The sequence below is a fragment of the Mesocricetus auratus genome, unplaced genomic scaffold (assembly GCF_017639785.1).
Source record: "Mesocricetus auratus isolate SY011 unplaced genomic scaffold, BCM_Maur_2.0 Super-Scaffold_100007, whole genome shotgun sequence".
NCBI lineage: Eukaryota > Metazoa > Chordata > Mammalia > Rodentia > Cricetidae > Mesocricetus > Mesocricetus auratus.
The window spans coordinates 55,923,153-55,947,247 of NW_024429191.1; the positions used below are offsets into that span (position 1 = coordinate 55,923,153).

Consider the following 24,095-nt stretch of genomic DNA (forward strand, 5'->3'; position numbering starts at 1 on the left):
GCAGTTTCAGAACTTGTCAGTCCAGACATCATCATGCAATCTCACTCAGAAAATGCAATTTCAGTCAAAGAAATTGTCACTGAAATTGAGTCCATTAGTCAAGGTGTTGGGCAGACTCAGTTAAAAGGAGACATCCTCCCTAACCCATGCCATACGCCAAAGAAGAACACTGTCCATGAGCTGCCCCCGGAGAGGACACAAGCCCCTGAGAACAAACCTGGACATTTGGAACAGGACGAGAGTTTCTATACAGTCCAGCCTGAACTAACTGAAGACTCAGGGAAGTGCAACCCCGAAGGCTGTGTAGCTGCACACCCATCCACAGTAGACTTGGAAGAAGAAGAACCAGCTGAGGGGGAATATGAGTGGGGCCCAGGGATGCACCCTGGTGCCAAGTGGTGTCCTGGGTCTGTGAAGCGAGCCACCCTGGAGTTTGAAGAGCGCTTGCGACAGGAGCAGGAACACCATGGCACGGCCCCTTCAGGTGGCACATTATCTAATCGCAAAACCTCTAAGAACGACTCTTCTGTGGCAGACCCAATGCCAAAATGGAGAAATGAGGAGACCACCCCAGAACATTGGGAGATGAGCAAGGGGAAAGGGAAACCCTATGGTTCTGAAGCTGGACCACTATCCCAGTGTGAGCATGCCACTGCTCCAGTCGCCGAGCTGCTGGAGACTCATCCCTTACAAGCTCCTCAGGACTGCCTAGGGTCGGATACTGGAACCAAGAAGCAGGAAGAAGACTTGAAGAAGCAGAGGACTATGATTCCAAACCAGGGATGCGAAACCCAGACCATCCCTCTTCCCCTTCCCAAGAGAATAGAAATCATTGAGTACACACAGACAGTTATGTCTCTTGATCACCCTGAGCCAGGAGGTGAAACGGCCTCCAGCAAAGAGGGTGAGAATCAGGGACTGAGGAAGGTGAAGATGGAGAGGCCTGTCACTAGGTTCTGTGCCCTGGATGAAAATCTGAACAGGACTCTGGACCCCAGCCAGGTCCCTCTACATCCCCAAGTGCTACCTCTGCCTCACTCTAACTCTGACTACGACAGACTCACTGACCTGACCCCCATGCTAAGTAGCCCTGAAGACAAGGGAAACAGCCCTTCAACACCCTTTGAGAAAGCAGCTCCTTTGGTCAGTACCCAAATAGCGTCTGTCAGTTTGGATTACCTGCATCCCCAGTCTGTGGTTCACCTGGAAGGCTGCACAGAGGAGAGCAGCACCACGGGCAGTGAGCCATCAGCAGAACAGGTTAGCTGGGAAGACGGCCAGGAGGGCTTCCTTGGCAGTGGAATGGCACACAAGTTCTCTCAGTTAAGTAATGAAGACCTAAGTTTAATTAACAAACTTGGTGACAACGGTGGGGTGTCACAGAAAAAACTGGACCTATCACCTGAAGCCTGTAGAATCCCACATAGCTCTAGTAGTGAAAATATAAGAAATTTCAGCCACAGCCCTGGTGTGGTGAAGGAGCGTGCTAAAGAAATTGAGTCTCGAGTGACCTTCCAGGCAGGGCTCACCAAAACATCACAAATGAGGCGCTCGGCTTCACTTGCCAAGTTGGGTTACCTGGATCTTTGTAAAGACTACTTAGCGGAGAGAGAGCTGGTCTCTCCGGAATCCCCTCATCTTAAATTGCTTCAGCCCTTCATCAGAACAGACTCAGGCATGCATGCCTTGATGACCCAGGAGCCCTCTGAAAGCCCTGATGCCCACCAAAACCCACAACCCACCAAGTACTTTGTAGAGCAACTCAAAACAACAGAGTGCATTGTGCAGAGCAAGCCAGTAGAGAAGCCCCTTGTGCAGTATGCCAAAGAATTTGGGTACAGCCAGCAGTGTTTGCTCCCCAAGGCAAGAGCAGAATTGACTAGTTCTGAAGTAGGCCTTCCTTTGCTACAGACACAGGGTCTACAGTGTACAGGCCCCACTCCAGGGCTGGCCGTGGCACCCCGCCAGCAACATGGCAGAACTCACCCGCTTAGGAGACTGAAAAGAGCAAATGATAAAAAACGGACAACCAACCCCTTCTATAACACCATGTGATCTTGAGCCCACATACATGACTTTCTAAGAGAAACATTTGTAAAGGGGCGGTGTAATATGTAAGGAACATGCACTTTATTGGTTAATTTTATAATATTTTGGTCATTTTACTGTTCCTGGCTCATGCGGGGTTTGGGTTGATTTTTCCGTGTGTGTGTGTGTGTGTGTGTGTGTGTGTGTGTGTGTGTGTGTGTGTGTGTGTTTACTGATTTGAGTGGCAAGATCATTTTATCATTTTTTATTTTTAAAAAAATTCAAACCTCAAAATTTTTTTCAAAGAGCACCTTTATCAAAGGCAGATTGCTGTTTTTCAATCCCCTGCCGCTGTCTTTCTCATTTTGCCCCCTGAGAAAAGACACGCCTGCTTGACTGAGGGAAAGAAACAGAGGGTAGGGGCACTGAGGTTAGGAACTGGAGATGGCTCAGCCAGGCCTGAGGCGGCCTGCCCACTGAGGGTAGAGGGAGGTTGCTGCTCCCAGCTTCCCTCTCCAGCCCTTCTTTGGAGTTCATGAAGTTGCAGGGTTTGCTCTGCCATAAGAGGCAGTTGAGACTCCATTTCTTCTGGTATCCCAGAACATATCAATCATTACGAAAAGGGGATGGATGATTGGCCTAGATAGATAGAATTCTAGATAGCAAATAGCTTTCCCCAAGAGAACAGTCTGAAATCTAAGGGAACCCTAAGCAAAGCTCATGGTCATCTGTAAGAAAGCCGTTAAGAGAGGAGGTTGAAGGCAACAGTGGAAAAGCAGCTGCTGAGTGACTCCTGGGTCAGTGGAGGCCACACAGAAGGGGCCCTCTGCCAGGTGACATGTTGCCACAGCCTCCCAACTTAAGTCCTGGAAACAGGCTTGAAAAACAGCAAAGCCGGTGTGTTCTTGTAAAATGAATATGTATGTGGGTTTTAACCCTTCCGTTACTTGAATATCCTGTGGGCCTTCTGACTTTAATGGCCATACTTTTCCAATTCATTTTCTTCTCTCTTGCTGTTTTCCCTATCCTGCCCCTCTCTTACTTTCACAAGTTATATTTTAATTGTTACATTACGTACATATATTGAACACAATTTTCTATGTTATCCTTGTTAACGCTTGACATAAGTTGTTTTTTCCCCTCATTTTCCTAGAAGGTTTGTCTTTTATTTACAGTTCATACTCAGTATTTATGTACATAATGTCACTTCTTTAATGTTTTATTGTTGATATTGTGGGGTCTTTTTTTTTCTTTTTTCTTTTTTTTCTTTTTGGTTTATTCTTTTCAAGGAGTAGAGTTGCAGCTGGAGAAAAGAGACACCAGAAATAAGCTGATCATTGTTGATAGAAGTCTACGCAGTATATTGATGGTGACTTTAATTGTTTTCAGTGGAAACTTCTAATTTTGCCAGCTCCTGCCAAATTATGCACTTCCTTTTCAGAAGCCCCTACAGGCTCCCATTAGATCACCCTGAATGCCGAAGTCCCAGTCAATTGTTTGCAGAATTGAAGCACAGCCAGGCAATGTGTGTGCATTGCCCAAAGTAGCCTCCTAGTGGGACTGAGACGTGGGAGCCGCTCAGCCAAGGGCACAAATTGCATTTAGGGTACCATTGCTTTTTGCTGTTGTGATGACCTTTAACACTGGAGGACCTGCTGTAAATAAACCTCTGAGAGTCTTACAGAAAATATCTAGCCTGAAATGAAATAACCCACCACAGCTCATCAAAACTGAAAGGCCCACAAGTTTGCTTCCTGCTTGCTTTTGTGGGTGTCCGCATTGCTCAGGGTTGTGTAGGTAAAGCCGGGGTCTTCGGTTTTTAATTCAGCACAGCCCTAAGAGAAAGAAGACATACAGATTGTCACCAGAGACAGAATTTGGAGGGAACATGTAGTAAGATACAGAAAGGGGAAATTGGGGTCACTTTTCAAGTTTTCCAGAGCTGTGGGTCCAATTGCCATACTAAAGTCATGGTTGGGTATGATGTCTGTCACTGCCAGGAAGACGTTAGAGGCCAACTGTGGAAAGTGTGATGTAGAAGTTATATGTATCTGTGCTGTCTTTGGTAGTTTCTCTAAGTGTCACAGCTTGTGAGTCCGGATGTTTATGTGTTGCCTCATTACGTCATGTGTAGCGTGGGAGGCAAGGTGGTGGATTCCAGAGCTCATCTACTAAAGAGCCCTATCTACCAGTATGATGGGAGGACAGGAAATTATGATAGAGTGAGGAGTATTCGCATGGAGTTTGAGTGGCAACACCAAAAAGTAATAATAAAAGCTGGGTATAGTGGCTCACATCTGTAATCCCAGCACTGAGACTGAGGCAGGAGGGTCACTGTGAGTTGGAGGCCAGCTTAGGCGACAGAGTGAGACCCTGTCTTAAAAAAGTGACATCTATATGCCACTCATCATCAGCAATGGACTGAGAGAAACGCCCTGCTTTGTGGGTGTAGGGAGAGGATAGCCATTTGTGTTTAAAGAATGGGAGAAACCATCTTGTGCTGTCTTCCTTCTTAATTACACTCTTACCATTTAACTCACCTGCCTAAGCATCTTACACAGGGTCTGTAATTCAGCTATGCCAAAGGCTCTTGCCAGCCCTCCCAAACCCCCACATTTGGGTGTTCTTAAGTCATGTTCGTGGCTAAGGCAGGTACATAATAAACTGTTGAGGACTTTTTTTTTTTACTTCAAGTTATGATGATTTCAAATTGCCTGTTTGCCTTTTCTATTCTGGGAAAGCCTAAACCTGACTGGTGAACAGCTAAGCAGGAAAAACCTGACCTCTTGACTATTACTTCACCTCCTGCCCAATGTCTCTCTGTCTTTACTGTTTTCAAAACCACTGCAGTCCTGTCAGTGGCCATGGAAGAGTGTGTGAGCACACATGGGAGCACATCAATAGGATAAGCTGACATTTCCATGCCTGGGATAACTGCCGAGGAGCAGACAGGACTGGAGCCGTAGTCTGGGTGGGCCTGGGGAGTAGGAGAGGGTCCCAGCCAACTGCTGGCTTTTAGAAACAGTAGCAATGGATGGTGTTGGCACGGGACAGTAGGGGGCACTCACATCTTACTTTGGTTGCTTCTTGTTCTTTTAAACACATTCGCCCCTGCATCCTTACCTCTTCAGGATCTTACGTGTTTTCCTGCTCTGTACCTTTGTCTCTGCTGCTGTTTCCTTCTTTCTCCCTTTGGGAACTACCAAGAGCTCCAGGTACAGCCTGGGAATCCATCTAAGGGAGTGTTCTAAGGCCTCCTGCTCCTGAGCCCAGATGCCTCATCTGAAAAGCCTCAGACGCTGCAACTCAAAGAGTCTTCACCTGAGGATTTCATTTAGTAACGATATTCTGTAGGAGTTGAGTTTTTTTTCTAAGAAAGCATTATGCAAAAAGTTTTAAGGGCATTTTAAAGAAAAGCCACTTTTTGGCTTTTTCAAACTGTTTGTGGATACTTTGTTTACTTTGTGAGTATTAAAATATGCATCATCTTGGTGGCCACTCAGGCACTGAAGCCATGGCTGTCCTGTGAATCCTCCCCCCAGAGAAATGCCATATTATTGTCAGCCCCTGTGGATAAGTGGGTCAGATGTGTCTGATCTCCATCTGTGTTCTGCACTCTCATCCAGCAGTCGTTTTCCTCAGTGCTGGTGTGTCTCCATAGTGATGGTCGTGATGGTGAATGGCTAGTATGGTGGTTTTATTTTCAATTTCTGATGGTAGACAAGGTGACATTTTCATTGTTTCAGTACCAATCCAACTTAAAGTACCATGGACATTGTTTCTCTTCCAAACTAAAAGATCAAGCATGTACTGGACATAAGTGTATATGTTGCCTCGACTCATCTGGCACCCATATTAGGAAGAGGCCTGCCACCAAAGCAGGAAGCTGCACACTCCTTTCCCCCAGGCTTTGGGATTTCTCGATGCCATGGAGAGCTATTGCAAGGTGCTTCTGTACTGCTCCAGCCTGAAGTGGAGGTGACTAGGCCTGGCTTCTGCTATGAAGAGAACCAGCCTCATCTCAGTGTCCCAGAGATCTAGGATAGGGTTTCTAAACTGGAATCATCCCTTATCAGCTTGAAGACACCACACCCCCAGAGGTATACAGCTGGTGCTGCCATCTGTCTCCACAGCGATGCTGGTGGCAGTGTCCTGCCTACAGAGAGCTGATATCCCAAATGGAAAACCGAGGAACTGACCTAATGTTTCCTAGTCAGTAAGCCCACTGGGAATTGTTTGGTTTTATGTTTTATTGATTGTGATTTGTTTGGCATAGATAAAGGTGCCTTCCTCCCCCCCTTTTTTTAAATTTTGTTTTGTAAGACTTGTTCAAAACACAAACAAGTCCAAAAGACTCGCACTGACTGTTACCTTTGCCCAGGCTACCCCAAACTTCTATGCTCTCGTCTTATTAAATAAAAGCAGGTGCTCCCTGGAATCTCTGGGACCTTTCTGAGGCATTTAAAGCAGAATATAGAGTGGTCTCATCTCCTTCCTTATCTTCCTGGTGGTTGGGATGTCCCACTTGTATCATAGTTGTTTTTATTATTACTGATGTGCTCCGCTGTTTTTAAATGTGAACTTGTGCGCAGATGTGCAGATTCAATGTTCTTGTTACAGATTGAATAAATTTTTATTTTGAAGACAAAATGTGTGCTTCACATGCGACAAGAGAGGAGGGTACTGGGGAAGGCGGAGGGTTAGAAGAGGACAAGCAAGAGCACTCACAGACCCCAGTCCAGCACACACTGGGTGGGGAAGAGCTATATGCACACAGGCACACATTTGTTTAATTGTGATGTATATAATTTACCTTACACAAAAGACAGATTAGGAAATGGGGTACCAACAATTGCAGACAATGAGGTGGGGCTCCAATCAAGTGACCAGGCTGGAAACTTGGCTAGTCAAAGAGGCACTCACCAAAGCTGAATGTTAGAATGAATAAGCAAAACCCTTCCACCGTCTGTAGTACAGAGTGACTGGTGTGGGACATCTGTGGTGACCTGCCCAGCAGTGGCTGGATTTTTTGAGTGAGTGACCTCACTGGCCATTAATACAAGTATTCAGCACAGTGAAATCTACACTGGGCTGGAGAGATGGTTGAAGGGTAAGAATGCACATTGTTCTTCCAGAGGCCCTGAGTTTGATTTTCAGCACTCACAACTCCCTCTAACTCCAGCCTCAAGGGATCTATTGCCACTCTCCTCCACAGACACCCATGCCTATCTGCACCCCCCACATACACATAACTAAAAATAATTTTAATAGACATCAATGGCTGCCGGGCGTTGGTGGCGCACGCCTTTAATCCCAGCACTCGGGAGGCAGAGACAGGCGGATCTTTGTGAGTTCAAGACCAGCCTGGTCTATAAGAGCTAGTTCCAGGACAGCCTCCAAAGCCACAGAGAAACCCTGTCTCGAAAAACCAAAAAAACAAAAAAAATAGACATCAATGGTACAATGGGTATATCTGGCTAGGCCCCCACTTCTGCCTTTCCACAAATGCATGATGCAATGTTTAATGGTATTATTCATCACATCCAAAAGAGCACGCCTATCTAGGGAAGGCTCAGCTATCACATACCCAATTGCCAACCAAACTTGCTGCTGATGTTTCCAAACAAAACTCCAGCCTACTTCTTTCGGAATCAGGCAAGTCAGGTGAGTGGCACACCACTGTTCTCTAGTGAGTGTATGTGATGAGGGAGGCAGTCATTTCACAAACTATTCCAGGAGTGCTCGGGCTTCCAACCAACTACAACATGTCAGTCTTGGCTCTGTAGGCAAAGCAAATGGACCAAACCAGGTGTCAATTATCAGGTCTCTCAGAAAATGAGATGATGAAATGAAATACCCAGTAGCCTCGTGGACTGCAGTTCAGAGCCCACTGACAGTTCTGTGGGGTCACCACGCCCAAGTGGCTTCTTCCCCTGACTGATGTCTTGTTTTTAGCTTTATATGTGTGGGTGTTTTGACTGCATGTATGTTGGTGCACCAATGTGTGTCTGGTAACTGTGGAAGCTAGAAGAGGGTGTTGGATCCCCAAGAACTGGAGTTATACATGGTTGTGAGCTGCTGTGTGAGTTCTGGGAACCAAACTTGGAATACCACAATGTTAATGAGTATAGATCCCCCCAGAACAATGTGAGTTATTATCATCATAAAGGAGCAACTAGTCACTTGAGTCTTGTCTGCCCAACCAATCCCTGGAATCTTAAGGTAAAATCCATGGTTACACACACACACACACACACACACACACACACACACACGAGAGAGAGAGAGAGAGAGAGAGAGAGAGAGAGAGAGAGAGAGAGGTCATCAGTTATCTCTGGTTCTGTTCCTGTACGAGCCACTGAATACATAGTCCCCTCCTGAAAAAGACACCTATAGGCACCCTCATGCGTTCTCTGTCATTCTCTCTCTCTCTCTCTCTGTCTCTCTCGTCTCTGTCTCTGTCTCTCTCTCTCTCTCTCTCTCTCTGCTTCCCTCCCTCCCCCTGCCATACAGAAGACTGATTCTATGTGCCACCCCATACTGCCCTCCAGGACCTAAGATGGGAGGGAAGAAAATCATGAAATCATGGGCAGTCTTTGAGTAAACAGCAACTCCAGGAACTAACTGCTCTTCACTGGCTGTATTTTATCTCCTTGACCTTGAGCAGTAAGTGCTTCAGTCCTGTAGGTCTTGGGAGTGAGGGAATGCTGCCCTAGAAAAGAAAGACTGTCTCCAACAAAGGCCCTCATCCTCACAGCTGGTTCCTCTGACCTCTAAAATGTGGCCAAATATCTCTGCCAGCCCTTCCCCCTTGTACCTGGTGCTGGGAGTGAGTTCACTTTTCTCTGCCTGGTCTCTGAGCTTCCTGCTTCTCGCCATGCTCCATAGAACCTTCTAATAGGGTGAGACACCCATACCGGTACCAAAGTTCTCAAACGATCGATCGCTATTGCTATTAATAAAAGTCATAGCCTCGCAGTTGCCCTGAGCCAGCCTAGAGACTGAGACGATTCTCCCAGAGCATCTTCTGGGGCCTCTTCCCAGCGGGTCCTGGCTGTGAAGTCCCACAACCCCGCCCTCTGGGAACGACTAAATTAGCTGTGCGATTGCGGCAAGAATGCGGCGCTCAGGCACCTGATCACTCGAGGTGGCTCCCAGTCTCGGTGTCCCGCTTTGGGCGGAGCGCCTGGACCTCCTGAACCTACGTACGAGGGGCGGAGGGAGACGCGGGGCACGCCCACCCCTCAAGCGCGCGCACACACTTGCTTTCCCCATTTGACAGGGGCAGGCCAAGTTGAGAAGCAGGACTTTCCCGCGCTGGACAGGGCGTGGCCGCTTTGGCCTGGCCCTGCCCCCGCCGTCCGGCCCCGCCCCCTCAGGTTGATGGCAGCAGCAGCTGGGGCTGCAGTGGAGCCGGCAGCTGAGAGCCGCAGGCAGCGGCCGGAACGCGCGACCCAGTGCCTGGCCCCGGACGCGCCAACGCCTCCCTCGGCCCTCGGCAGAAGAGTCGCTGAGAGAGCACCCCCGCCCGGCTTAGGACCAGGTACCCCCCTCCCCGCCTCCGCCACCGCAGCCCACGGAGCGGGCGGGGTCTCTGGAGGGGGCAGAGGTCTGCGCGCCCCCCCTCCACGCCGCTAAATTCGGTCCGGCGGGGCGGACTTGGTGTCTATATTTGGCCGGACAGCGGCTAGCGAGGAGACACCTAGTCTCACAAGAACGCACTGCCCGGGCAGGAAGCTAGAGGAGGGTGCGGGTAGGCCGGGCTTCAGGCCTGGGGCCGCAGGAGCGTTTGAAGGGCACAGGGATGCCCCGGCTGGGGAGGGGCAGGAAGCAGTTGGCTTTGGAGAGCCTGGTGTGTCCCCTTGGGAGAAGTAGCATAGCTGAGGTCCTAGCTCCAGAAAAGGGGCCTCACCTCCTCACTGGTGCACATCTGGACCTTGCCGATGGGGTCGACGGCCCCCACTCTCAGGAGAACCTACTAGAAGATCCAGCACAGGCACGGGCAACGCACCCAAAGAAGCCGAACTAAAAGTGTGATATTCGCGTCAGGTGACCATAGTCTGGCCTCTCGGAGAAGCCTGTGCATGGTGGAATGGACATACGCTGCCCACTCCCACACATCCCCCCGCCACGGGAGGAAACGGGTGAAAACAGTGGAGACAGGCTACTAACAGGCTAACAGGAGAAACGTTTCTCTTGGCAATTTAGCGGCAAATTTGTAGGAAAAGACACGTGTGCCTGAACTGTGCCAGAGACGAGAGTTTGCCATCTTGAGGGCTGGAGTCCTGGTGCCACAACTAACCTGGAACTGAGGTCCGGTGACTACTAAAAGAGAGCGCGTTGAGCAGGGTGTCTCTAGGAGGGACAAACACTTGCTCACCCATGGCCAGCAGCTAGAGGGGACCCACTGATATTGCTCCTCAAAACAGTCCGTCTCCCAGGAAGTTTCAACCCTATTTCAGCCTCCATTAACCCCCTAGCCTGTGTGTCTAAGAAGAGGTCTGATTCCCCATCCTAGCCCCTCAAATTAAACATTTGACAGGTGACAAAAATCTGCCTCCTACTTTGGTCACTTTGAAGGAAGCTCTCTGGTCCTCACCAGATAATTCTACTCACTTACTCCTCCCTCCCACAGTTCACCGGATTAAGGACCAACGTGCTTCTAGACTCTGACACCCCTATATTTGCCCCAGCCATGAGCCGGCGAGTGGTTCGGCAAAGCAAGTTCCGCCATGTGTTTGGCCAGGCAGCAAAGGCCGACCAGGCCTATGAGGACATCCGAGTATCCAAGGTCACATGGGACAGTGCCTTCTGTGCCGTCAACCCCAAATTTCTGGCCATTATTGTGGAGGCTGGAGGTGGAGGTGCCTTCATTGTCCTGCCCCTGGCCAAGGTGAGGGGTAAGGGGTGAGAGGTAAGGGGAAGGAAGCCACGAGAGGGCACAGGCGGCACCTCTGGGTAATCCCACAGTAGCCTTTTCTCACTGAAATCCAGTCAGGAGGGCGGTCTGTGTGAACTGGCTGATCTCCCCTCCCCCTTCCCTGAACAGCAACAAGGGGGAGGGGGCTGTGCTCACGCTCTAGGCCATGCAGCCCCTGTTCCCAACTGGGACCGAGATGGGAGTTAGATGGTTGGGGTGCAGCAGAGCCAAGCAGTCAGAATCTGACCTTATTTCTCCCTAGTGTGTGAGAGAGGGAGTGTGTGTCAGGTTCTGGTTCTGGTAGTGGGGTAGAAAGGGGAAAAATACATAAAGCCAAAGTCTTCCTTTGCATACTAGGAGAAGGGACCAGGCAATGACTGCCACTTTTGCAGACACTTAGCCATCTCTACCCCAAAGCATAACCTTGACCTAGGTGCTGACACCTTGCTAGAGGAGGCCCCATAAGTGGCAGGGCCAGGAAGAGACCTGACAATAGCCTATGACTCACCCAGGACAAAGCAGACACCATCCAAAGACACCATCCCAAGGGCTCAGATTTCAGCGACGGCCACCTCCTCCCCAGCGTGACTGCCATTTCAATGCCATTTAGCCACCCTCTCTCCCAGACTGCATGGTCTGGGCCAGCGCCAACCCCTGCAGAGTCTTCATAGCTCCCAAGATCACCTCATGAGGACAAAAAGTGGATCTCCAGCCCTGGCTAAGGCTTGCCGGCTTGAGGTTCCAAGTGAAGCCAAGGGAAAGATACCCTCCAGGGGCTAGGACACCGCACTCAGGGTTGCCCACTTCAACCTCTGCTAGGAGCTTCCCACAGATATCCCAACTCGGCTTAAAGTACAGCCTCCTCCCAGGGTGTGCAGGTACTTGCCTGTGAGCCCAGCACTGAGAAGCCCAAGACAAGACAAGCATAGGCTAATAAACATAATGGGAGCTTATATTTAAAAACAAAAATGCTCTACCTGTCTCTGGGTTCTAGTGTCTTGCTGTGGGTCTTTTGTTAAGTCACTATGTCTCTCTGATCATATTTCCTTATACAAATGATTTCACTCTGTGCAAGTTCAGCAAAGTCCAAAGAGTGAACGAGATAGGGTTAGAGGCTAAGAGAGGTCTGCAACAACAACAACAAAGTAATATACAGAATCTACAGTAAACAAATCCAGTGCCCACTCCAAAACCACATACAGGAGGGCCTGGGAACGCAGCTGTGGTTGAGCATTTACTTAGCAAGTGCCAGCCAGGTCCCAGTGCGTGCACATGCATGTATGTGCACGCACGGGCATGCACACACACACACACAAATGTGGTTCCACATCTCCCTCTCTGACCCCTCCAGACAGGACGAGTGGATAAGAACTACCCGCTGGTCACTGGGCACACTGGTCCCGTGCTGGACATTGACTGGTGCCCACACAATGACAATGTCATCGCCAGTGCCTCAGACGACACCACTGTCATGGTAGGAGCCAGGTGGATGCTGCCAGGCTGGAGGGGGAGTAGGGGGTGCCTCACCTGTACTGGGGGAGGTGATAGATGGGGCAGGCACCAGGAGCTCTGCCCTGCCAGTTCCCAGATATTTTTAGTTAAATACATACCCACTCCCACCCAGAATGCACTGGCTAGAACTAATTATAACCTTGGACAAGCTGGGACCCAAAGAACAGACGTACAACACTCTGAAATCTTCCTGACGAAGTGAACGGGGAGGTCTCTGGAGAGCTGGCAGTGCCCCCTGCTTCTCTGTCCTGGCACCACCACGCCTTGTCCTGTATTTGATTGACACCACTCAAGAGGGCCAACAGCACTGAGGGGGCGGAGCCATCCCTGTATCCCACCTACTTGTTGCCTTTTCTTCCTACCCAGGTGTGGCAGATTCCAGACTACACCCCGGTGCGCAACATCACTGAACCTGTCATCACCCTCGAGGGCCACTCCAAGCGTGTGGGCATCCTCTCTTGGCACCCCACAGCCAGGAATGTCCTGCTCAGTGCAGGTCTGGGGCTGTTTAAGATGGATCCCTCCTATACATGAGGGTGGGCGTGAGGAAGGCGGGGCCCAGGTGACCATGCCTGGACACTCTGGACAGGTGGTGATAATGTGATCATCATCTGGAATGTGGGCACTGGGGAGGTACTGCTGAGCCTGGACGACATACACCCTGACGTCATCCACAGTGTGTGTTGGAACAGCAATGGTAGCCTGCTAGCCACTACCTGCAAGGACAAGACCCTGCGAATCATTGACCCCCGGAAGAGTCAAGTGGTTGCGGTGAGTGCCTGGCCTGGCTACTCCCTAGCACCCCTTGCTCAACACCAGCTGTTAGCACCTGATACCCACTGTCATCAGAGCCTCTGGTCCCAGATGTTACCTGCCCCATCCGTACTCCAGAGATTAGTCATGGCCACCCTCCTCCCCGCACCCCCTGCAGCCTTTACAGCCTCAGCCCCTGCCCTGAGCAAGCTCTTAGACTGCAACCCTCTGCCTGCTCCTGTTCATTCCCCTCCCGTGCATCTCAGAGCTCCCAGGAGGGCTCCTTGCTTTTAGATTAAGGGGAGAAGCTGGAAACTCCATCCTCCAAGCACAACCTGCATGAAACCTGAGCTCCAGGACCCTCTCCTCTCAGACATCCAACACCATCTTCAGGGTGTGGTGCCTGACCACCGGCTGACCCCCTTCACACCCGCTGACCCACTGGGTGGGGAATGAAACAATCCTCAAGCATTGCTTGTCCCAGCTGGGTGCCTGGGTGGGTGATGACTCTGTCCCCCAGTCCTGGTCAGCCTCTAACCTGGGGTGTGCGGGTGAGGGACATGCATGTTTGCCTGGAGTGCGGCAGGGAGCCGGGCGCGAGGGCAGGTAGTCTAACCCACTAACCCTGCGAGCAGGAGCGAGCCCGGCCTCACGAGGGCGCCCGCCCGCTGCGGGCCGTCTTCACCGCAGACGGGAAGCTGCTCAGCACCGGCTTCAGCAGGATGAGTGAGCGGCAAGTCGCACTCTGGGACCCGGTAGGCCAGGCCGAGCTGTTGTAATGGCTCGCTTTGCAGGGTCAGCCGGGAGCACCCTCCTGAGCGGTGACCCGGCCCAAGAGGTACAAGCGGATCACAGGGCTCCCTTGTGGGTAAAGCCCCACTCTAATCCCAGGAAGCCAGTAGACATCACCTGCTCCAGGGATCAGCCTTTGAGGGTGCCTAAGATCTGGGACCTACTGAGAGCTCCACACCTCCTGCTCGGTCCCCCCCCCCCCGATGTTCTCCGAGCCAGGGTCCTGCCACTGACCTCCGTGAAGCCTCGTTCTTAGGACCCCTTCCCCCACGCCCATCCCACACTCAGGTTGGCAAGGTGGTTGTTCAGATCTCAGGCTTCCCCAAAGGTGATGCGCTTCCCTTCTCCCCTTCCCCCCCAGGAGAGGTTTGCAGCCCACGAGGGGATGAGGCCCATGCGGGCTGTCTTCACGCGGCTGGGTCACATCTTCACCACGGGATTTACCCGCATGAGCCAGCGAGAGCTAGGCCTGTGGGACCCGGTAACACAGCTGGAGGCTTGGGGTGTGTGCCCCGGGGACTGGCATCACGGGCGAGGGGCCAGGTGCCCCGCACCCCCAGGGTGTGCCCATTCTGACAGGGCTGAAGGTTGCTGCCGCTTCACACCCGACACTGCCCAGTTTTGCCGCGTCGCCTGAAGGAGCTCGCGCTGGCGCCCCCTCCTGGTGATGCCTAGTCCCTGGGGGTGGTTTGCTGTGGCTGCATGCAACCGCACAGGGTGTGCTAGAGCGAGAGAAAGGCAATAAGTCTAGGAAAAGAGAGCCTATACCTCTCACCAAAACTGCCTTGGGCACGCATGGGATTTTGAGTGGGTATACAGCAAATTCTGAAGCATCCCGGGAGGATGAGCAGGGCTGGTCACTCTTCCTGTCATCGGCAGAACAACTTTGAAGAGCCAGTGGCCCTACAGGAGATGGACACAAGCAATGGAGTGCTACTGCCGTTCTATGATCCTGACTCCAGCATTGTCTACTTGTGTGGCAAGGTGCTGGAGGCTGGACGGGAAGGACCAGGGCCAGAATGAGACGTGAGGGCCCTGTCTGGCCATGCTTCTGAATTGCCTGATTTTGCAGGGTGACAGTAGCATTCGGTACTTTGAAATCACGGACGAACCACCGTTTGTGCATTATCTGAACACTTTCAGCAGCAAAGAGCCGCAACGGGGCATGGGTTTCATGCCCAAGCGGGGACTGGATGTCAGCAAATGTGAAATCGCCAGGTCAGCACATCAGTCCCTTCTAGCCCTCTGCCTCTGTTCCTCATGTCAACTCTTGCTCTCCACACCTTCCCCCAATTGTGCTACTCTTTGGGAAAGAGAAGGAAGCCATAGTAGTCTTTTTAGAGACTGCCCCAGCACCCACTAGCCTGACGTTCTACCAGGGGTGTTCTTTTTTTGTTTGTTTGTTTTTTTTTGTTTTTTTTGTTTTTCGAGACAGGGTTTCTCTGTGGCTTTGGAGGCTGTCCTGGAACTCGCTTGGTAGTCCAGGCTGGTCTCGAACTCACAGAGATCCGCCTGCCTCTGCCTCCCGAGTGCTGGGATTAAAGGCGTGCACCACCAACGCCCGGCTACCAGGGGCGTTCTAACCCAAGACTGAAGATGTATGCAAAGTTCCATGTGCATGGTAGTTACTTAGCGTATTGGTTTCCAACTCCTTAGTCCCAGACATGGGGCTTTTAAAAGACCCGAGAGACAGCAAGAGTGTTGAATCTCCCCCCCCCACACACACATACCTCATAGGTTCTACAAGTTACACGAACGAAAGTGTGAACCCATCGTCATGACTGTACCTCGAAAGGTAAGGAAGAAGTTTGGCAGGGAGTTGGTTGGAAAGTATCAAAGGCAGCCATCCAGTGCCCAGCTCACACCAGCCCTCCTGTCCACCCCACCCCTCAGTCGGACCTGTTCCAGGATGACCTATACCCAGACACGCCCGGCCCTGAGCCAGCCCTGGAAGCAGATGAATGGCTATCGGGTCAGGATGCAGAACCTGTTCTAATTTCGCTGAAGGAAGGCTACGTACCCCCCAAACACCGCGAGCTCCGGATCACCAAGCGCAACATTCTAGATGTGCGTCCACCAGCCGGTCCCCGGCGCAGCCAGTCAGCCAGCGAAGCCCCCTTGTCGGTAAGCTCTAAGATCTGACCCGCTCCACCCTAGCTCTACCCCCTACGTCCTGCTCTCTGCCATGGTCTCCTCTGCCCCCACATATCAGCAGCAGCACACCCTGGAGACACTGCTGGAGGAGATCAAGGCCCTTCGCGAGCGGGTGCAAGCCCAGGAGGAGCGCATAACGGCTTTGGAAAACATGCTGTGTGAGCTGGTGGATGGCACGGACTAGCGCTGCATATGTGCCGCAAAAGCTCTGCACGCTGCAGACCAGATGGAGCAGGGCGCACAGACTGGCAGCACTGGCTTTTGGTCTGGGACTCTGCACCCTGCTGCCTGGGGTTGGGATTAGGGGGCGAGACCAGAAAAGAAACTCCCGTCCCTCATAGGCCTGGACACACCTATCCTAAGTGGCAAGGACTGAGCTCCTACCAAGTCCCCGATTTTTCGGTATCAGGCCTAGAGGGAGCTTAGGATAAAGCCGGCCTTCGCAATGGTGCTTAGGGGTGAGATGATGTCCTTCGCAATCCCTTACCCTGGGCGGGGGAAGTGCTTAGTGTGTTGTCTGGGAATACTGCCAGCTTGGGCTTGACCCCAGGCAGATGGAAAGTCAACAGGTATCCCCAGAGTCTCAGGAAAGTCCCTGCATTTCCCCTAATGAGCTCACTTCGTTTCCCCTACAGTGTGTGGGGACAGATGGCAGCACCCCTTTCTGTTGCTGACAGAGCCTGGCCCCACTGGCTTTAGCCATCCATCTATGGCAAAGGGCTCTCCCTTCTTCCCCTTCCAGAGATGGCAGCTTCTTGGAGACAGATCCCACCAGAGAAATCTCAGAACTGGCATAAGGAAGCAGCTCTCTCTCTCTCTCTCTCTCTCTCTCTCTCTCTCTCACACACACACACACACACACACACACACACACACACAGAGCACTCTGCTGAATCTGTAAAGATACTGAGGCACACTTAATGAAATGTTTTACTAAGTACAGGTCTGTGCCTCCTGCTTAGATGGCTGGGGACTCCCTCCAATGGCTTTTGGGGATCCTGGGGAACCTAGCAAATGCACACTGGGCTGAGGACCTGCCAGGCAGCTTCTCACCCTAGGTCAACCATTTTTGCATTGAGGTTCCAAAGACCATGCCTCCCACCCACCCTAGGAACCCCTTCTCAATCAAGTTAGGGAGAAAAGCCTCTGGTTTGAAACCTCTTTATTTGTGCCTCAGAATCAGTCTGGTGCCCCTGGCATCAGGGAAGGAAATAGGAAGAACAGCTTCACTTTGTCGCTATTTTCTTGTCCCCCTTTTGTGCCCCTTCTGAGCCCCTGGCAGAGAAGCCAGCCAGAAGGTGGCCCCAGGACAAAGGTGTGCGCGGCCCCTGCGGGGGGGGGGGACTGTGCTTCTTTAGGTGGGTAGGGCGAACAGGGAGAGCCGGGGTTAGCACCATTGGATAAAGGGTGTTAGTCAGCCCCTGAATGGGGGCAAGAGGGGTCACAACCACAGAGGGCTAGCAGCAGCTGAGAGGAAGGGACGGGTGGTGACAGTGGTACCAGGGCCCTGATCAATGCCTTTGTGTCGGGTCTAGTGCTTGCCCCCAAGCCAATATGCTGCCCCCACTCCCCAAGGCACCATGAGGGAACCAGGCCTTGCCCAGACTGGGGGCACCTTGGACACACTCCCTGATCACAATAAAAACGTGCTGTGGGCATGGGGACTCCATTTTCTGGCTGCCTAAGGAGAAGCTGGGACCACCCTGAGACACAGGACAGGTGGGGGAGCTGGGGGAGCTGGGCACCCCGCTAAGTGCACTTGACGCTGAAATGCCGGGGTGGGGAGGGGCTGGGCCCTTGATGTGCTGGTTTGTGTCTGGGACAAAGCAGCGACACAGCACGCAGGGCGATCAGCTGCCTCCCGGGAGAAGAGCTGAGATGCAAAGGCTTTAGGGGCAGTGTCCAGGAGAGGGGTCAGTGAGCAAGAAGGAGGACCAGCCAGAAGGAGCAAGGGACAGGACAATGCTCCTCTCAAGGATTCATTTCCTTTTCAATACCACCTGTCTCCGCCCTTGGACAGATCTGAGCCCAGGGAAGCGGATTGGGGTCACCGTACAGCAAAGCAGGGAGAATGGCCATGCCTCTAGGGCTCTGGCTTGGAAAGTTACTCCATGCCTGTGCCAAATCCCTGATATCTCAAGCCTGGTGCGCCGCTACACCCCCGACACGATGACTCCAGACTCCAGCAGCAGCATGGCAGGTGCGCAGACCCGGGTCCTGCGTGGAGTGGATGAGGGTCCGAGCAGGGGGCGCTACTGTTCCGTCAGCGAGAGCCGCAGGATCCGCTCCAGCTCTTCCTCCTCCAGGCGTGCTCGCCGCCGCCTCTCCTCCTGCTCCTGCGCGGACAGCTCCATTGCTAGCCGCAGCTGCTCGTCGTAACTCCGGAACACGTGGCTGCTGGAGCCGGGACCCGGGCTGGGCTGAGGGCTGGGCACTGGTGCTGGGGGCACCGACTGACGCTGCGGCGTGGGTGGGGCGCTCCTGGGGGTGGGGAGGATTTGTCGAGTGCTCCCCGCTCCCGGCACACCTGGGACACCTGCTCGTAAGCGGGGCAGGAGACATCGTGGAGGCCCCAGGGCTGGGCAGACTTGCCACCCTTCTAGGGGAGGCCAGGAGTCTCGCTGGGCTGTCCTGGCCCCACCCGGTGGTAGCAGATCCCGGGTCCCGCCAACCTGTCTGTTGAGGGTCTGAACGTCCTGGGAGTTAGGTCCCTGCTCTCTGCACATGCCTGGAGCACTGGCCACCCACCCTGTGCCAGGAAAGGGGTTTGGCAGAAGCCATCTTGATAACGGGTATTTGATGCCAGATGGAGCCCTGCTGTAGGCACTAAGGGTTCTCTGGGCCTAGCAGGGTTCCAGTGTCACTGTGCAGGCTGATGGGTTAGTGGGAGTCTGTGCGTGTGTGTTGGGGGTAGGAAAGGGAATAGGCACCTTTAAGTTCTCTTCGGCCTCGTGGGCACTGACCTGTCCTGTCGGCGGCCTTCATAGGACATGGGGTGGGTGCCTGGCTTGCTGTTGGTTAGCGCCTCCCAGATGGTGACCTGGGGGGGGGAGGGGCCTATTAGCCGTGCGTGCCTGCACTCGGAATGGCTTGGAATGGCGTCAGGGACACACCTGGTCATACTCACTGCCCGCCTCAAGCAGGCTCTGCTGGATTGCAAACTGCAGCAGATCATCATCTTCATCCCGCGTAGCAGCCTCACGCTGGCCACCCAGCACGCTATAGCCACGGGGGGCCTCGAACAACGCAGGGGAGATCTCACAGCCGCGGCAGGAGGCTGGGGACGTGGGCCAGGGGTCAGGTGGAAGGGCTCACCCCTGGGTGTCAGGGAGGTGAACAGAGCTTGAGAGGGCGGGGCTCTGTGGGGAGTGGAAATTCTCACTGGTAGAACTGGAGCTGCTGACGCTGGAGGAGTCACTTCCCGGGGAGGGTGTCTCGCTGCTGGGGCTGCCTCGCACCGATGGCACTGGCTCATCGCAGCCATTGAGGTTCCCGAAGGTGATGCGGGCGTTGAGGATGTGAAAGATCGGGATTTCTGAGGACAGGGAAGCCATTAAGCACCCTATACTCCCTCATACTTTAAACATACTGCCAAGATCGTCTCTAAACCTCACCCTCCCAAAGAGGTAGAGGAGAAATGGGTGTGGGGTGAGGGGGCACTCACCAATCTTGACTGGGAAGCCAGGAGGCAGGCGCAAGGTGATGAAGTCCCGGAGCTTGGCAAAAAGTGCGTTGCTGACAGCCATGAGGTCAATGATGGGGGCCACCTGCTCACACAGGGACAGGGGATGCTCCTCACACAGCCACAGCTTGGCCTTGAACCTGGTCCCCCAGATCCCAAGGGGTAAGGGAAGCTGTAGGAAGCCATGGATGGCCTCCTAGCACCTCTGAGACCCCTGCCCCGCCCATCCCTCCCCGGAAAGAGCAGGGCCTCACTTCTGTGTCTTGGTAGTCAGTTCCATGGGACGACCCATGTCCCGGTTGCCAAGCTCAAAGTTTGGATTGAAGTACTCCTCTGCAGTGATGGCAGTGGGGTTGGCTTGGCTCAAGGTCTGAGTGATCAGGGTCTGTACCACACAGGAGGGATGCCTTAGTCCTTGGTTCCAGGTCAGGGGTTGGTGACACAAGCCCCCAATCTCTCCCGCCTCCAGCACAGAGCTGACATTGGCTTTGGAAGTCCACATAGGTCATGGTAAGCAGGATGCCACCAGAACCTCCTCCTAAACCACACCCACACCCTTGGAAACAGTAACACCCCTGACACACACTCACCCCATTTTGGGGGCCCCCATGCTGCTCAGCAATTCCCAAGAAAGACTGCAGAGGTGTCTTACAACCTAGAAGAAATGTGGGGGGCACTATAGCCTCATACACATGGGTGCCTCACCCAAGGCAGCTATACCCAAAATCTAGACTGGTGCCTGAGGCAGGGGTGTGGGTAGCTCTCACTTTCACCTGAGAGTGATGAGGACTCTTAGGAGCAGGGCCTAAGACTCACGCAAGCTTGGATGAAAGTAAAGGGCGCCTGAGCAGACATGGTGGATGGCACTTTAACGCCAGCACTCGGGAGGCAGAAAGGTGAGTGGGTGTCTGTGAGTTTGAGGCTACCAGTCTACATCTAGAATTTGAGGCCAGGGTGACACAGTGAGACCCTGTCTCAATAAATAATAAATAAAGTGAATAAAAACACTTAAAGCTCAGAGGAAACGTCCCAAAGTGTCACTCTCCAGGTTAGTGACCTTGGATAGCAAAACGCTTGTCATCTTTTGGAGAGTACGCATGAGCGCTTTCCCTTAGACCCGTCCACATTCATGACTTCATCTTCTTCTCGTGTAAGGTAGTAATTACTCGTCTCCACTTGAGACAAGTTAAATGATGCCCAGTGAATGTGTGTGAGATAAGCAAGTACACAGACTCAGTGGCAAGGCTCTCTGACTTTCTTCCAAAGTTTTGAATCAGATGACTAGATTAACCTATAAATGCCATGCATGACATTTCTCTCTTAAATTCAATACAGACATTAGTAATCAATCACTGAGTCCAAATAAGCCCGAGCAGTCTTCTTTGCAGTATGTTAGGCACCTATTTGAACCAAAATCAATTTGTCTGATTGAGCCATCCTGGCACTGGGCTTCCAGAGAATGCTACTGGGGGCACAAGACCCTCCCACCTACAGCCTCTCTCCCCACGTGTCTCATGCTCATTACCTTTGACCTTGCCCTTGTGCTGTTCTGAAAGATGCTCTGTCCGTGTCCGGGTAATGAGCTCCACATTGGAAGCCCCATACACCTGAGGACAGAGAGGAAGGGGCTTGGAGACAGCTCTGGTGCCCACTCTCAAGAGAATTCTAAACATTCCCTCCAATGAAAGTCTTGGAGGGGCCAGGCGGTGGTGGCGCACGCCTTTAATCCCAGCACTCGGGAGGCAGAGGCAGGTGGATCTCTGTGAGTTCAAAGCCAGGCTGGACTGACAGCCTCCAAAACAATACAAAGAAACCCTGTCTCATAAAAAAAAAAAAAAGAAAGTCTTGGAGGGGATCTTCGTCTCACCCTCTAGGCATGTAGGCAAGTAAATAGAGCGAATCATTCATCTATTTACTTATTCATTCAATGAACTTTTATTTATTTATTTATTTTGGTTTTTCAAGACAGGGTTTCTCTGTGGCTTAGGAGGCTATTCTGGAACTCACTCTGTAGACCAGGCTGGTCTCGAACTCAAAGAGATCTGCCTGCCTCTGCCTCCCGAGTGCTGGGCTGGGATTAAAGGCATGTGCCACCAACGCCCGGCTCAATGAACTTTTTAATGGTACTTGGGATTGAATTCAGGGCTCCTGTACACTAGACAAGTGTTCTACCACTCAGCTGCAGCCCCAGTGTAGGCTAGCAAACATTTGGGAGGAGCAGTTAGACACCAGCCACTGAGGGAGTCCCCAGGGATACAATGATGAGCAAACCTGACACAATCCCTGCCCCTTTGAGAGTCACATTCTAGTTGGAAAGACAAGAAAATATACAGTTAAATATACAGTTATACAACAGTGAGTGATGGCACCCGAGGTCCCTTGTCTGAGCATACAGAACCAGGGAGGGCTTCCAGGAGGAGACAACATGTTCAGGGTCTTTTTTTTTTTTTTTTTTTTTTTTTTTTTTGGTTTTTCGAGACAGGGTTTCTCTGTGGCTTTGGAGGCTGTCCTGGAACTAGCTCTTGTAGACCAGGCTAGCCTCGAACTCACAGAGATCCACCTGCCTCTGCCTCCCGAGTGCTGGGATTAAAGGCGTGCGCCACCAACGCCAGGCCCATGTTCAGGGTCTTAAAGCCTTTGTCAGTGCCTTCGTTCATCATGTGCCAGGCAGGTGGGGTCCCACAATGCCAGCTTTTTAGAGGCCTGGCTTTGAGGTCAGGCAGCCAAGGTGTGATCTCCAGCTCTGCTACCCACAATTGTGCATGTCACTTGTAAGTGTTTTGGGGACTCTGCTAGGTCAGTGAACCACTGCAACAATCATAGCCTCATCTGTAGGCCAGAAAAACATCCCAGCAACCCCTACTCAATGGAGTGCTAAGATTAAATGGGGTGCTATGGAGAGGGCTCAGCAACCTGTAAAGTGGGGTAAAAGCACCTGCCTGTTGTAAGGGGAAATGTGTAGTATAGGTCTCCCCACAACCACACGGCATGTCAGAACAGAGCCTTGGACATGGCTATCCTAAGGACTCTGCAAATGCCTAGAGTGGGAATCTAGTAGAGTCACTATATCTAGGGTAAACATTAGAATATAAATAACCGTGTTTCTCACTGTATCTAGGGTAACAGTTGAATGTATTAGTGTTTGTTGGGGGTACCTAGCCCTTGAAGATCACAGTAGAGAATAGTGATTGTCTTCTATGCTTTATAGAGTTGTTTTTCTGAAGGACTATCCCGGTACACTTGGAGGTCTTGAGTTATTGGGCACTGCAAACCCTACACAACAAGGACTAAAGGCTGCAGAGGTGTGATGATTTCCTTCAGAGAACACAGAATAGATCAAAGGGGACTTGGCCGGGGAACTTGTTATACCCCAAACACAGCTTCTGTATGTAAGCAATAAACATGCTTCTGAAGGAGGTTCGAAGTTCAGCCCCCAGAAACTGTTCCTCCTGCTGCCAGAGAGCCTAAAATTACATTCTGGGGTGACTCTCCTTCTTTGGAGGGCCCATGCAACACAGAAAGCCCAAAAAACGCCCCTCTCATGCCTTTCCTCCCTGCTGTGTCGCCTCTGTGCCCACGAGGCCTGGGAAAGTGGGCTGGAAGCCTCTGCTCAGCATGGCCAACCTCCAGGGCCCAGAGCTGTAGCCTCACCTTGGCTTCATACCCATTCACCATCTCTGTCTTCTCGCTGCGCCAGCCCAGAATGCCAGTCTTGTTCCTGGGGAGGTAGAGTTGTCCAGGTGAAATGGTCGCCCGTCGGGCTAGCTTCAGGCTAGCCAGGCTACACCAGCTCACCTCTCAAAGGAGATGTTCTTGGTGTCAAGCTGTGTGGTGACCACGGGTGCGGTGAGCCGGTTCAGGACTTGCTCTTCAGTGGGTTGGGCAGCAGCCAGCAGCAGCTCCCGATCCTGTCCAGCCAGCGCCAGCGTCTCCATGTACACCACACGGCGGTCATGGTCGATCTCCATGACCACAGCACTTGTGTCTGCCACCAGGGAACAGCACAGAGTCAGGGTGGTCTGAGGCTGTCTGCTTGCTGTCTCCCACCCCGCCCTATTTACTGCCAGACTGACCTTGACCCCTGAAGACAAAGCTGCGATTCCCTCTCTGCCAGGTCATATGGTCAAAGCCCAGGAGTGTGGTGTCTACTCTCAGGTTCTGGCCACTCTTCCACACTTTGTAGGTGTCACTAGGGCAGATCTTGGATACCAGGGGCACTGGGTGGAAGTACAGGTCAGAAAGGGCTTCAGTTCC

The 24,095-nt window shown here is 52.3% G+C and overlaps 3 protein-coding genes and 1 long non-coding RNA gene across 19 annotated transcripts in view; 2 read left to right on the forward strand and 2 right to left on the reverse strand.

The window, feature by feature from the left end:
* Window positions 1-6,678, forward strand: part of Ssh2 (slingshot protein phosphatase 2) — a 262,347-nt gene extending 255,669 nt beyond the window's left edge. For all 4 annotated transcript variants that reach the window (XM_040749174.1, XM_040749172.1, XM_040749173.1 and 1 more), the window contains one exon: window positions 1-6,678. In XM_040749174.1, coding sequence (XP_040605108.1) covers window positions 1-2,055 — 2,055 coding nt within the window. In that variant the 3' untranslated portion in view covers window positions 2,056-6,678.
* Window positions 3,156-9,254, reverse strand: LOC110342191. Its single transcript, XR_002384207.2, has 2 exons — window positions 8,846-9,254; window positions 3,156-3,863 (listed from the first exon to the last, which is right to left on the reverse strand). It is a non-coding gene; the product is annotated as an uncharacterized LOC110342191 (long non-coding RNA).
* Coro6 (coronin 6) lies at window positions 9,250-17,817 on the forward strand. Of its 8 annotated transcripts, XM_040749182.1 has the most exons (12): window positions 9,255-9,571; window positions 10,237-10,570; window positions 10,664-10,921; window positions 12,300-12,422; window positions 12,827-12,956; window positions 13,050-13,231; window positions 14,367-14,486; window positions 14,885-14,989; window positions 15,078-15,223; window positions 15,743-15,800; window positions 15,899-16,129; window positions 16,218-17,817. In XM_040749182.1, the coding sequence occupies exons 3-12, from the start codon at window positions 10,724-10,726 to the stop codon at window positions 16,341-16,343; spliced, it is 1,419 nt and encodes a 472-aa protein (XP_040605116.1). In that variant the 5' UTR covers window positions 9,255-9,571; window positions 10,237-10,570; window positions 10,664-10,723; the 3' UTR covers window positions 16,344-17,817. The 8 variants fall into 8 exon arrangements, with proteins under 8 accessions (XP_005077105.1, XP_005077106.1, XP_040605116.1 ...); XM_005077048.4 differs by lacking the exons at window positions 10,237-10,570; window positions 14,367-14,486 and adding an exon at window positions 13,849-13,968 and having other exon boundaries at window positions 9,250-9,571; window positions 16,221-17,817; XM_005077049.4 differs by lacking the exon at window positions 10,237-10,570 and having other exon boundaries at window positions 9,251-9,571; window positions 16,221-17,817.
* Ankrd13b (ankyrin repeat domain 13B) overlaps window positions 17,305-24,095 on the reverse strand; it is an 18,135-nt gene continuing 11,344 nt past the window's right edge. Inside the window, exons 5-16 of one of the 6 annotated variants that reach the window (XM_040749180.1) lie at window positions 23,915-24,058; window positions 23,637-23,826; window positions 23,493-23,559; window positions 21,367-21,448; window positions 20,432-20,496; window positions 20,096-20,226; window positions 19,824-19,981; window positions 19,542-19,694; window positions 19,273-19,436; window positions 19,123-19,199; window positions 18,832-18,908; window positions 18,587-18,640 (exon numbers count right to left, since the gene is read on the reverse strand). In XM_040749180.1, the coding sequence (XP_040605114.1) occupies window positions 18,863-18,908; window positions 19,123-19,199; window positions 19,273-19,436; window positions 19,542-19,694; window positions 19,824-19,981; window positions 20,096-20,226; window positions 20,432-20,496; window positions 21,367-21,448; window positions 23,493-23,559; window positions 23,637-23,826; window positions 23,915-24,058 (1,277 nt within the window). In that variant the 3' untranslated portion in view covers window positions 18,587-18,640; window positions 18,832-18,862. Of the gene's footprint in view, window positions 18,696-18,719; window positions 18,909-19,089; window positions 19,200-19,272; window positions 19,437-19,541; window positions 19,695-19,823; window positions 19,982-20,095; window positions 20,227-20,431; window positions 20,497-21,366; window positions 21,449-23,492; window positions 23,560-23,636; window positions 23,827-23,914; window positions 24,059-24,095 lie in introns of those variants that run through there. The other 5 variants (XM_040749176.1, XM_040749178.1, XM_040749177.1 and 2 more) reach the window with 5 other exon arrangements.

Bases quoted from the DNA above. Each gene is read 5' to 3' on its own strand.
- Coro6 (XM_040749182.1), top strand. From the start codon at position 10,724: ATGAGCCGGCGAGTGGTTCGGCAAAGCAAGTTCCGCCATGTGTTTGGC. The intron at 13,232-14,366 runs GTGAGTGCCTGG...CTTCCCCCCCAG, and splicing joins GGAAGAGTCAAGTGGTTGCG to GAGAGGTTTGCAGCCCACGA. The intron at 15,224-15,742 runs GTCAGCACATCA...CATACCTCATAG, and splicing joins AGCAAATGTGAAATCGCCAG to GTTCTACAAGTTACACGAAC.